This window comes from Narcine bancroftii, chromosome 6 (assembly GCF_036971445.1).
Source record: "Narcine bancroftii isolate sNarBan1 chromosome 6, sNarBan1.hap1, whole genome shotgun sequence".
Classification (NCBI taxonomy): Eukaryota; Metazoa; Chordata; class Chondrichthyes; order Torpediniformes; family Narcinidae; genus Narcine; species Narcine bancroftii.
In genome coordinates, this window is record NC_091474.1 from 202,650,269 (window position 1) to 202,663,894 (window position 13,626).

Consider the following 13,626-nt stretch of genomic DNA (forward strand, 5'->3'; position numbering starts at 1 on the left):
AGAAACTCAGCAGGTCAAGGGGGGTTCGGGAGAAACTCAGCAGGTCAAGGGGGGTCCGGGAGAAACTCAGCATGTCAAGGGAGGTCCGGGAGAAACTCAGCAGGTCAAGGGAGGTCCGGGAGAAACTCAGCAGGTCAAGGGAGGTCCGGGAGAAACTCAGCAGGTCAAGGGAGGTCCGGGAGAAACTCAGCAGGTCAAAGGGGGATCCGGGAGAAACTCAGCAAGTCAAAGGGGGATCCGGGAGAAACTCAGCAGGTCAAAAGGGGATCCGGGAGAAACTCAGCAGGTCAAAGGGGGGTCCAAGAGAAACTCAGCAGGTCAAGGGGGAGCGGTCCAGGAGAAACTCAGAAGGTCAAGGGGGGTCTGGCAGAAACTCAGCAGGTCAAGGGGGGTCCGGCAGAAACTCAGGGGGGGCCTGACCTCGCCAGGACCATTGCCCACTCCCCCTCCCTGCCGCAGGCCGACCCGCAACTTACGGTGACAGGGCCGCTGATCCGCCGAGATGTCGCCCTGCAGCAAGAGCCGATGCCTCCGCTCTGTCGTTGTCCAACCCGATCGCCCGCAAACCCCGCCCTCCCGCACACAGGTCTGAGTAAGTATTATGAACTTTAATCTAAGGATAAAACGATCTTCCAATAGTTTCATGTCACAGTGATAAATATATTCCTGGTTAAAAATGGACCTGCACCTGGATACAAGCTCATTAGGCATAAAACTTGAAAAGTGTGTAAATCAAAGGATATCTGTACCAATGGAAAAAGGGCATGGCAAATAACCCTGCTAGAGTTCATGCCCACAATCAGTCACCCATTTGATTGTTTCAGGAATCATGTTATTCTCCCACATTCTCAATAGCCCTCAGATTTTTCTATTCGACAGCACACTAGCAACATTTGACAAATCCTCTATAGAGAAATATTATTTATTGAATAATTTATTTCTCATTTGTTAATGCTTCTGGAAAGAGTTTATCCAAAACTATTATTAAACATTTATTTTAAAAAGAAAAAGTTTAACATTACATATGTTGAAAGAAGAGAAAACATGCAGATGTTGTTGAAAATTTTCAATAAATATTTAGTTCGGCCCTCGACTTAGTGCAAGTTTTTAATTTTGGCCCTCCGTGAATTTGAGTTTGACACCCCTGGTTTAGATGGTTCATAAATTGAATTTTATTAGTATTAATATTAATGGGATTCAGAATCAAATAAAGCAGGAAAAATTATTAGGTTATGTGGAAAAAATTAAAACGGACACAGCTTTTTTACAGGAAACACATTAGACAGAAAAAGAATATTAAGAAATTGGGTAGGAACAGTAATAGCATCATCTTTTAATTCTAAGGCTAGAGGTACAGTAATATTAATTAATAAAAGTTTACCAGTTAAAATACTGGATATTAATATAGATATAACGGGGAGATATGTTATGGTGAATTGTCAGATTTATTCTGAACAATGGACCTTAATGAATGTATGTGCACCACATGTAGATGATGGCAAATTTATGCAAGATGTGTTTATGAATTTATCAAGTGCCAAGGGAAAAGTTATATTGGGAGGGGATTTTAATTTTGCTTTAGACCCTAAATTGGATAGATCGGGAGATAGAATGATGAAAAATAAGGTAGAAAAAATGATAACCATTTGATGAAAGATATGGATTTAGTGGATATATGACGAAAAATCCACCCAAATGAAAGAGATAATTCTTTTTATTCTTTTTGATTTAAAACATTCGCAGATAGATATGTTTTTATTTTCTGCACAACTTCAACATAGAGTTCAAAGAGTGAAATATCAAGCATGGGTTTTATCAGATCCACCTTTAATTTGTCTATTTTATTGGAAGAAGAATAAAGGATGGAGGTTAAATACTATTTTGTTGAAAGAAAGGGAATTTTGTGATTTTTGTTTTGAGGCAACAGATAAAAATTTTACTAGATAATTATTTTTTAGGTCAAATGAATATTTTTCCAAGAATGCAAGATTTGTTTCCAATATCATTGCCCATTCAAGTACCAGAATTTTTTTTTTTTTTTGAAACCTGAATAAAATGATACATTAATTTTTTTGGGAAGGTAAGATGTCAAGAATTGGTTGAGAAAAAATAATGTGGAAATTTGATCAGGGTGGACTAAGACTACCAAATTTTAAGAATTATTTTAAAGTAGCTCAATTGAGGTTTTTGTCCTCCTGTTATCAATGGAATGAAAAACCAGCTTGGGTTCACATAGAAATAAATAAAATTGGTGAAAGGAGTTAATTTTGTATAAATGGAATAGTGAGTCACTTTTTCCATATTGAAACATATTTTAAACATATGGAATAGAATTCATATGTTAAAACAAAATCAACTTCTTCATTTTACTTTGAATAATTCTTTATTTGACAATTGGTATAGTAAAGGTATACAGAGAATAAAAGATTTTTTTAGTATTTTTTCGTAACTTTTAAAAGATCGATTAAAAGATAATATATAATAGACATAATAATACAATTTTTGCATATTATCAATTAAAAATGTATTTGAGAAAGAGACTGGGAGCAGATTTGAGACTCCCTAAACAAAGTCAATTCGAAGATATAATAACAGATACATTTGTTGTTAAGAAAGTTATTACTAATATGTATATAAAATTACAAGAGATTACAAATACAAAAGATTTATATAAATCAAAAATGCAATGGGAGAAAGATTTAAATATCAAATTCAGGAGGAGGTTTGGTCAAAATTATTTATGAAAGTGTTATGTTATGACAGTAAATGTTAGCTATCAAATGGTTCAATATAATTTTCTTCATCAATTGTATTATACTCCAGACAAGTTAAATGGATTTAATCCTAATTATTCAAATAAGTGTTTTTGATGTGTGAAATAAATAGGGGAAAAGTGGAAAGATTTTGGAATGAATTGAGTTTATTATTAGGACAAATTATGAAGATAAAGATGCCAAAGGATCCAAGAATATTTTTACTTGGGGATATCTATGAAAAGGATATAAAATTGAAATTGGACAAATAGCAAAAAAAATTTAAGAATTGCAATAGCAACTGCAAAGAAATGTCTAGCGATATCATGGAAGGATGATGGAGAAGTGTTATTAAGTAGATGGTATAATGAGACGCAAAATTGTATACCTTTGGAAAAAATTACGTATAGTTTAAGGAATCGAGTTGAAAATTTTTATAGTATTTATTTGGAAACCATATATGGATTTTATGGATAATTTTATATCCACCTCTTCTATCTTATCCACTCCTCTTAATTAGTAATTTTTAATAACAATTAATGATTGTGTATGCTAATATTATTGTATATTAAGTGGTAGGTGTTTTTCCTTTTCGTTTGGGTGGGAGGGGGGATGGGGAGAAAACTTTTTTCTGTATCATTGGATATGGGTATCTGATTGATTGCATCATTATAGGAAAAAATGAATAAAACAATTAATTTAAAAACACCAGCATGTGAACCAGAGGAGAGTACACCATGGAAAGACCGTGTACACCAATGTGTCTGGTGCCTAAAAGGCTGCATCTCGCCCCGCCTTGGTTACTCGGATCATGCATCTGTGCTGCTCACCCCGATGTATAGATCACTTGCAAAGCAAACTAGGTCAATTCACAAGGAGATTAGGACGTGGCTGGAAGGAGATGGGGAGGGCAGTGGGGCACAGCAGCACTGGAAGACTGGTTTGAGACCACAGACTGGAGCTGTTTCAGAGAGGCAGCCACCTTCAATGGTCTCGTAAACATAGAAGAGTATACAAGCTCAATGACTGGCTGTATCAGCTCCTTGAGGATAACACTGAGATCAAATGCTTCACAACCAGAGCTAACCAGAAAACATGGTTGGATGCTAAGGTCCAAGTCCTTCTCAGAGCTCATGATGCTGCCTTCAGGATGGCGCTAAGATTAGCCAGGGCTGAACTCTCCCATGCAATCCGGAAGGCAAAGCAAGGGTACGCAAAAAAGATCCACAGACAGCTGTATGACACCAGTAACATGAGGTGCATGTGGCAAGGGATCAAGACTATAACGGATCACAAGTTAACCTTGTGCATTAAGGACAGTGATGCCTCCCTTCTGGACAGATTGAACACCTTCTATGCATAGTTTGATGAGAAGAACAGGATAACACCAAAGATAACTCAGTGCTCCCTGATGAATGAGCTCCCTGCTTAGCCAAGGTGAGGAGAACCCTATCCAAGGTGAACCCACCCAACATAACTGGTCAAGTCCTGAAGGACAACTCCTCGCTGTAGAAGTCCATCGTTCCTGCAGGGTTCAAGACAGCCACCATCATCCCGGTACCCAAGAGGGTGACAATAACAGGCCTCGATGACTACAGCCTTGTGGCACTGACCTCCACCATTATGAAATAATTTGAGCATCTGGTGATGGAATGCATCAAAGCACATCTCCCAGAGTAGCTGGATCCATTTCAATTTGTGCATAGAAGAAACCATTCCACAGATGATTCTGTAACCATGTCACTTTACTCCATGTTGGCCCACCTGGAGAATGAGACCTCATTCGCCAGACTGCTGTTTATAGACTTCAGCTCAGTGTTTAATATGATCATTCCCCAGAGGCTGGTGGAGAAGTTGTCCTCGCTGGGATTCAACCCCACTCTGTAACTGGATCCTGGACTTCCTACCTGAAAGACCATAGTCTGTCCAGGTTAGTAGCAGAACATCGAGCTCTGTCAAGCTGAGCATTGGCACAATGCTCCTGTTCACATTACTGACCACATCTGCATTGCCAGATCCAGCTCCAACTGTAATTTATTGCCATGTCATAAAAACTATCATATTACATGAAATTGCTTTTGATTGCTGTAAGGCAGACAGATTCCCCATTGGCAGAAATTGCCTGAAGTACCTCTTACAGTCAGAGAAAGAAAAGCAAAAAAGAGTCACCAAGTGTCCATAGATCCGTTCAGCCAATTTTGAGCCAGTCTCCAGCAGCCTCAGGCTCCGTGGATTTCTCACATTGAATCGACAACAGCCTGCCGCCTATGTGGTTCGTTCAGTCTGCCACGGTCCTATGGGTCATCTCCTCTGCTTCTCCTTCTCTGATCAGGGGTTGGTCTCCTGCGCCAGTCCTCCACTTCCCTGGAGTCTGAAACTCCTCACGGCTGCTGCCGATCATGGGTGCTGCCATCTTGGGTGCAGATTCCTCCGGTTGCAGGGTTTTAAATAAAACTAATGTCATCTACTTTAACAGACCATTCAAAGCCTGTATGGAGCTGATGGCAGTTGGACTAGGCAGTTCCGTGTGGGAGCGCTGTGGCTCCACTCTGTGGTCTGCACCAGTGGCAGTGCAGTTGTTACAGAAGCACTGCCAGTTTTTTTTCCACGTTTGCTGATGACACAACAGTAGTTGGCCTCAGCAACAACTTTGAGTCACACTGCAAAGAAGAGATTGAAAATCTCATGCAATGGTGTGAGAATAACAACCTGAGTCAATATGAACAAGATGATCATGAACTTCAGGAGGGCCAGGAACAACCACCCTCTTCTACACATCAACAACTCTGTAGTTGAGAGAGTGCAGAACACCAAGTTCCTTCGAGTTCACTTAACTAGTGACCTACCATGGACATTCTACATCTCCTCACTTATCAAGAATACACAACAGTAACTGCATTTCCTGAGAAGACTGAAGCTGGCAAGGTTACCAACCACCATTTATGTCAACTTTCTGTAGGAGCTCTATCGAGAGCATCATGGCCGGCTGCAGGGAAATGGATCGGAGGTCAATCCACAGGACCATAACTGTGGCAGAGAAGATCACTGGAGTCTCCCTCCCCACCCCAATTGACATGATCTATCGAGATCATTGAATGAATTGGGTCCACAAAATCATTGAGGATCCCTTCCACCCTGCACACGGCAATTTTTAGCAGCTCTCATCTGGGAAGAGATACAGGAGGATCAGAGCCAGCACAATCAGGCTGAAGAACTGCTTCTTTCCATGGGCAGTGAGAACATTGAACGACCAAAGGAACTGCTCGCTCTAACCATCCGAGACTCTCATATGTAGAAACGAGATTTATTTATATGGATGAAATACTTGTTTGCATATGTATTGTTTGTCTGTATATGTGTTTGTCTGGTATGTCCATGTTTTGCACTGAGAATAGGAGAACATTTTTTGGACGGGTTGTACTTTTAAAATCAGATGACAATAAACTTGACCATTTGGAAGATTGTCTGAACACGTTGATAAATGAAACCCAGACAAATTTAATCAGACTAATTAATATTTCATCAGTTTTTTCCACCATCAGTAAGGAGACAATAGAGGTTTTTGTTAAACAGTAGTAAATAATATCCTCATCTCAGATGTCTCATTTGGATTCTACCATTAACACCTGGTTATCAGAACCTTGCTTCAAATATGGCCCTCACAGCTGCATTCCACAAGGGAGATGAGAATGAGTGCCCTCAACATTGAGGCATAATTTGATCAGTGTTCTAGTATTGATGTAAATGGGCATGAAGGAGAGAACTTCTGTGGTTGAAATTTACCTCGCGCAAGAGTTGGGGTCCTTGAAAGCTGCATCCCATCCCGAGGACTTTGTTGTTGCATTTGTTCCTCAGAACTGCCTCTGAGACCCAGTCATCATAAAGTCAGAAATAAGAAAGATGGATGAAATTTGCACAATACTCAATGATAATGCTTGGCATCTACATAATGCACTGTGGTTACCCAGGCTTATCAAAATGCATTTCCCAAAAAACAAAACCTCTTCCACGAAGAAGGAAAATGGTGATAGGTGTATGTAAAGAGTCTCTTGGTTTCCCTCCAAGCCAAAGGCTATCCTAACTTGGAAATGTATTGAAAAATTCTGAACAGAAATATGGACCATTATTTTTCTTGCACAGCTGCTGCTCTACCCATTGAGTTCTTTTAGCAGATAGTTTTTTTTTTGCTATTGAAAATGCATTTTCTTTCTTTTATCATTGTTGGATCACTTTCTTGGAATTCTCGAACAACCCATTTGTTTGTCTTCATTGGATAGGCTGCAGAATTTGTAGAATGCCTTATTTTTGTATACACTGTATTAATCTCCCTCATTTGGCTTTGATTTTGAGTATTCATAACCTTTTAAATAATCACTGCAAGCATTTTGTAAGAAAATAATCTATAGGATATTTGCATGGTTTTTTTAAAATCATTGAGGTGCTTTCTTGCGTTGCGCATTTCTCAACTAATATTAATGGATTGGTGTTCAAAACAGGCAAATTAAGGAAGAAATGATGCGGCGAAAATCCGAAGAGAAAGCTCGCCGTGAAGAGGAAGCTAGGAGATTTGAAGAAGAAAAGATGCTTCAAGAACAACAGCAAAAACTTGAAGAGGAGCGTCGACTTTTGGAGGAAAAGGCTCAAAAAGACAAAGATGAACAGGAACGCTTACAAAAGCAAGTGAGTGCATTTTATTCCGTATGCAAGATTTGTATACTATGTACACCACTGCAGTTATTGCTGTCATTATTTTTGCAATCAGCAAAGATGAACTTTCATTACAAGTTCTAATCACTTAAATGTTAATGATCCATGTGGGCTGAGGGAAATTATTTAAATAAAACATGTAAAAATTGCTTTCGTATTTAAGGCCATAATTCAATTAGTCCTCTGAACAAAATTTCCAAAGACCAGATGAAATAAAGAATAGTTATGAATTAAGCTGTCCTTTTGGAGTTTATTCCTTTAACAGATGTATATGATTTCCTCTATCTCAAGTTGTTACTCATGTCAAATTTTGCTGTTGTGCTTTGTATTGTTAACTACAAGTTGTCTGCTGCAACCCAGCAATTAAAAGTTATTACTGACTGCAATCACCTTGATGGCTACAAGCAGCCATTTTTCTGCTTGGTTCACTGTTGTCATGCAATATTATGAATGATTGCAATAGCTTTTGCAAAATTCTTGCCCATCACTTTATTTTGATCCTACACACAGTTGCTGTGCATGGACAGAGAAAAGATGGGTTATAGCACTATCTCTGTCATCTGGGGGAAATAAGCAAAGGAGTAGCAGATGGAATTTAACTTGGGTAAATGAGAAGTGATGCATTTTGAATAATGGAACCTTGGATGGGGAATCCCAGGTAGACTGGTCATGGAGGAGTATGGAATTCTGGCTTTCATTTCATGAGGCACTGAGTACAAGAACTGAGAAATCTTGTTTACAGTTGTTTTGGACATTGGTGAGGCCACACCTTGAATGTACTGTGCAGTTTTGGTCAACAATAGGAAGAATGTAATAAATCCAGAGAGGGTACAGAATCTAATCAGAAGGATGCTGCCGGAACTCAGGTTTGAGTTATAAGTAGAGACTGGGTAGGCTGTGACTATTTTCCCTGAAGCTGAGGGGTAACCTTGCATTCATATGAGGCAAAAACAAGGTTGACTGTCACAATCTTTTACCTTGATAGGGGAATCTAAAACTAGATGGCATGTTTCAGTGGGATACAAAAGATTTCAAGGGCACACGAAGGGCATGTTTTTCGCACAGGGTTGTAGGTATTTGGAATGAGATGCCAGGAGAAACAATAGAAGTAGGTACAAACACAACATTTAAAAGACATTATGTAGATACAAAGGAAGGTTTAGAAGGAAAAGAGTCAAATGCAGGAAAATGGGACAACCTCAGGAAGGCACCTAGGTTGGCAGAGAAGAGATGGACAGAACCATCTCTTCCCATGCTGTATAATTCTTGCTCTATATTTCTCTCTTTCCTAATTCTGCTCAAAGGTCCCAGGTTTCTTGTACAAAATTTGCTGACTGTTTCCACCATTCTGGTTTTTTCTCTGCCATTATCTGTCAAAGGCTTAAATATTTCTTTTACAAAATCTAGTATTATTCCAAGTATTGCTTTTGTTTGTGTCAAAAAGAAGTACAAGCATTGTATAACTATGTATAACAGTCATATGTTCTTATAGGGCAGGAACCCTTCATCACTGTGCATGCTAAGAGTTTATTGATAGCAGTGTTGGCTATTTCTGTAAAGTGGCATCTTATGCATAATTACTCCATTTGATTCATTGCCCAGATAAGAGACTTTGACTTGGAGCTGCAGAGCTTTTAAGCTAATCTTGGTGTACTTCCTGGAATAGTCAACAAATGATTATTTCTTGAACCTTCCTTGGACACAACGAGATAAATAAAGTTAGTCTTCTCATTATCTGCAGCCACCGACTATCCACATTTACCAGAGGTGTCTGGTAAGGCTGGGTGTAAATAGGCCCCTGATGGTTTATTGCTGAGCCCCTTCTCTTGAATGCTCTGATAGCTAGTGTTGAGAGTTAAAATGGGGCCAGAGTATATTTTGATCAAAACTTTTTTAATTTTAAAATTGTTAAAGAATGTGAAAAAAACAATAAAACACCAGGAATAGATTAAATAGGGTGCAGTAATTTTTAAAAAAATGCATTTGGAACTGAAAAAATGCTTGTTGTATCAATCTCTCATATCAGTAGCAGAAAGTCACCCTAATTAATTGTGATTGGCAGTATGAATTTGTTCCCTATTAGGTTTTATTTTAAAACCTACTCAAGTGAATATGGCATTTCCAGGGTCAGTTTTGTGTATTTGTGTTTGTAGAAAGAGGAAGATGCTCGTGCTCGAGAGGAAGCTGAAAAGCTTAGAAAAGAACGTGAAGAGCATTTTCAAAAGCAGGAACAAGAACGTATGGAAAGGAAAAAGGTAAATATTGACTTGTTAATATCATAGCTTTCAACCCTGGTGTGGTGAGGGAGGGATGGAAGTGAAACCTGAAAGTCTGCAGACATTGTGATTGAGGTCAAAACGCAAAGCTGGAGAGACTCAGCAGATCAAACAGTGTACTTTCTTCTTTTTTTTTTACTTTGGCTTGGCTTCGCGGACGAAGATTTATGGAGGGGGTAAATGTCCACATCAGCTGCAGGCAATTTGTGGCTGACAAGTCCGATGCGGGACAGGCAGACACGGTTGCAGCGGTTGCAGGGGAAAATTGGTTGGTTGGGATTTGGTGTTGGGTTTTTCCTCCTTTGTCTTTTGTCAGTGAGGTGGGCTCTGCGGTCTTCTTCAAAGGAGGTTGCTGCCCGCCGAACTGTGAGGCGCCAAGATGCACGGTTTGAGGCAATATCAGCCCACTGGCGGTGGTCAATGTGGCAGGCACCAAGAGATTTCTTTAGGCAGTCCTTGTACCTCTTCTTTGGTGCACCTCTGTCAAGGTGGCCAGTGGAGAGCTCGCCATATAACACGATCTTGGGAAGGCGATGGTCCTCCATTCTGGAGACGTGACCCACCCAGCACAGCTGGATCTTCAGCAGCGTGGACTCGATGCTGTCGGCCTCTGCCATCTCGAGTACTTCGATGTTAGGGATGAAGTCGCTCCAATGAATGTTGAGGATGGAGCGGAGACAACGCTGGTGGAAGCGTTCTAGGAGCCGTAGGTGATGCCGGTAGAGGACCCATGATTCGGAGCCGAACAGGAGTGTGGCTATGACAACGGCTCTGTATATGCTTATCTTTGTGAGATTTTTCAGTTGGTTGTTTTTCCAGACTCTTGTGTAGTCTTCCAAAGGCGCTATTTGCCTTGGCGAGTCTGTTGTCTATCTCGTTGTCGATCCTTGCATCAGATGAAATGGTGCAGCCGAGATAAGTAAACTGGTTGACCGTTTTGAGTTTTGTGTGCCCGATGGAGATGTGGGGGGGCTGGTAGTCATGGTGGGGAGCTGGCTGATGGAGGACCTCAGTTTTCTTCAGGCTGACTTCCAGGCCAAACATTTTGGCAGTTTCCGCAAAACAGGACGTCAAGCGCTGAAGAGCTGGCTCTGAATGGGCAACTAAAGCGGCATCGTCTGCAAGTACTTTTTGCAGGCGATGCCACTTTAGTTGCCCATTCAGAGCCAGCTCTTCAGCGCTTGACGTCCTGTTTTAAAAAGATAAAGATACAGAACCCAAGGGTTCTGGTGAGGGAATGGAATCACTTTGACTTTCATACAGTTGTTTGCCATCCTCCTTTGATTTCCAAGTCATTTTCCATTAGTTAACAGTGAGTAATAGCACAATTTGATCAATAAGATGTAATTTATACATGTGCAATATTCGTATGTAGCTATGTGATAGTACAGATTCTATCACCAATGTGTATATGTACAGATTGTAGTGTTGGATGACTGTGATTGGCTGAGAGGATAGCCATGCCTACTGGCAGGTCTTAAAGGGTTGCTCTTAGCCAGACCAGGTCATTCTGGACTGGTCGACCGACATTGGATACGCTCCAGTCTTCTAGTTAATAAAAGCCTTAGTTTCGATCAACAAGCCTTTGATCCTTTCGACGCGCTCTACAAGCTAAATTTTCCATTTAGTTGTTGAACAGCTTTGGGCAAGCCCTTTTTCAAATTTCCTAAAGGAAATTTACTTGGCAGCTAAAATAACTTGGCTAACCTATCCTAGTTTTTTTGTCATTTTGGGTCTACCTAACTGAATCAGAACCTTTCTTTGAACTGCAGGATCAAGAGAATCAACAGTAAGTGGTCAGTTGATTTCCCAGGCAATCCTCTTTCCAATAGCTGCAGTAATATCCACCTGTACAGATAGACCCTGACTTATGATGTCTCAACTTACAATATTTAAAGTTACGATGATCAGAATCCACCCACGCATACAGTTCTAACTCCCCCCTCCCGGCTGTGTCTATGTTGAACTTTAACTTTGTCTGGTCGTACGTGCAACCTTTCTCCCTCTGCACCACTCCTCCTTCATTCCCGATCACCCCAGCACCAGGTGTGCATTCTCTACTGGGACTGTAATGAGCCAAAGGGTCGGCTCAGCCTTGTTAAAGACTCCCATTGCTGGACTTGCCCAGCTCGGGATGAAGGAAAGCTTTCTTCACCTTTCCGGCAGCGCCCATCTTCTGTGGCGGGTCAATGGCTGTTGCAACACATGCAAGACCTTTCACACAAGCATGATGCTGCTATCCTGGTGGGAAAACCCTGGCTCTTGGGGCCCCGCTGATCGGCATTCACTGCAGTAATCAGCCCCTATGCACCGGTTCTCCAGCGCAGCTCCCCAGCACACAGCCACTCCCTGGGTTGTGGCAGCCACCCTGTCGGCACTCACCATCCAGGTACACATACGGCTTTGACTCGGGACACTTGGCATCTTCTGCCTCAGCTTCAATCCCTCGGCCATTCAGTGCTTGTCTGTCTGGTGCTGGCTCCCAGTACGGTTTTTATGGGGGTGCGAGCAGTGGGGAAGCAGCTGCAAAGCCATTGAGGAGGGGGCAGTGTGGATCGACTGGGAGTTGATGGGAGCGGGCTGAGTCAGCAGCTGCATGGGCTTATTTGTGCCTGTCCCTTGCTCTCTCAGCGCACCCCCAACAATTGCCCAACACCTGAGGTTTGCCACAAAGCTCGTTCACCCACACTGTTGGTCTCTGCTGCACTCTGTTGTTCCCTCCTCACCCAGACCCCATGTCCTGGGGAGATTGCCTCATGTAAATGTGAAGGCAAATCTCTGTAACTGTTTGAGTGTGTGACCCTCATCAGTGTCCAAATGTGCTGCAGCCTAGGGAGCGGCTCCAAGTCCAGGAATGGAACCCCATCATAAGTCGGGGTCTACCTGTATTCCATTTGGTAGCAGTCCAACATTGCACCACAGTACTGCAGCTCTCTCTGTCTGAAGTTCAACCAGAGGACTTGATATTAAAACAAGAAATGACGGGAATACTCAAAAGGTCAGAGTAACAATGGATGAGAGTAAAAGTTAATGTTTTGCATTTTCTAGAAAAAGTTAAAATCCAAGTTGTTTGAAGTTGCAGAGAAACGAGAAGTGGAAACAGGCATTGAATTATAGAAAAAGACATTGCACTGGCATTGAGGGTGAGGAAGGCTTGCCAATCTGAGCTGATCTGCCTGAGATATATACAATTAGGAGATTGAGTAGAGGAGAGAAAAAAATGACTAGAGACATATTAAGAAAGTCAACAAAATATTACTGTTTATTGAGAATTTGTTCATTGTCATGTCTACTGAGTTAGGTTTTTTTAAGTCAACTCTTGCAGTAGGTAGAGCAATAATTTATAAATGAAGGTACTCGGTATGGTGTTACAAAAAGGAAGCGCTGGGTATGGAGGCAAGTACTATGTAAGACCATGCAAGGGCACATTCTTTTCCCAGTGAGAAATCCAATTAAGTCTGATGACAAGAAAGAATCTGGAGCTTTGATAATTGCAAAGGGTGGAGTGACATTTGCAGAAAGGTTGGGAAAGCTAGGCTTGTCTCAACTGGAGTTGAAAAGAGGGAAAGGGAACTCTATTTAAATGCACAGCATCTTAAAGGCTGGTGACAGTTTGGAAATGTCAAATGGAAAAATCTAAAGCAGGGATCACTACATAAAATGTGTTGCCCATTTTAGATTATGGATGCAGTCTTGGTGAGTGAGTTGATCCATGATGAGTTGGTAATTTAAATGTAAATATCGGCTTGGTCATTGAGGACAGTGGTAGAGGATTTCTCTAACTGGAAGCCTGTGATGGAGTTATGCAAGGATCTCTTATTACTAATGTATATATAAGTAATCTCGTGGTCTGATTAGTGGATTTTAAAATTGCATGAACATTAGTGGAA

The 13,626-nt window shown here is 41.0% G+C and overlaps 1 protein-coding gene across 4 annotated transcripts in view; it reads left to right on the top strand.

Moving 5' to 3' along the window:
- map7b (microtubule-associated protein 7b) overlaps positions 1-13,626 on the top strand; it is a 138,957-nt gene that overhangs the window by 111,578 nt on the left and 13,753 nt on the right. For all 4 annotated transcript variants that reach the window (XM_069887229.1, XM_069887226.1, XM_069887227.1 and 1 more), the window contains exons 12-13: positions 7,250-7,433; positions 9,614-9,715. In XM_069887229.1, coding sequence (XP_069743330.1) covers positions 7,250-7,433; positions 9,614-9,715 — 286 coding nt within the window. The remainder of the gene's footprint in view (positions 1-7,249; positions 7,434-9,613; positions 9,716-13,626) is intronic.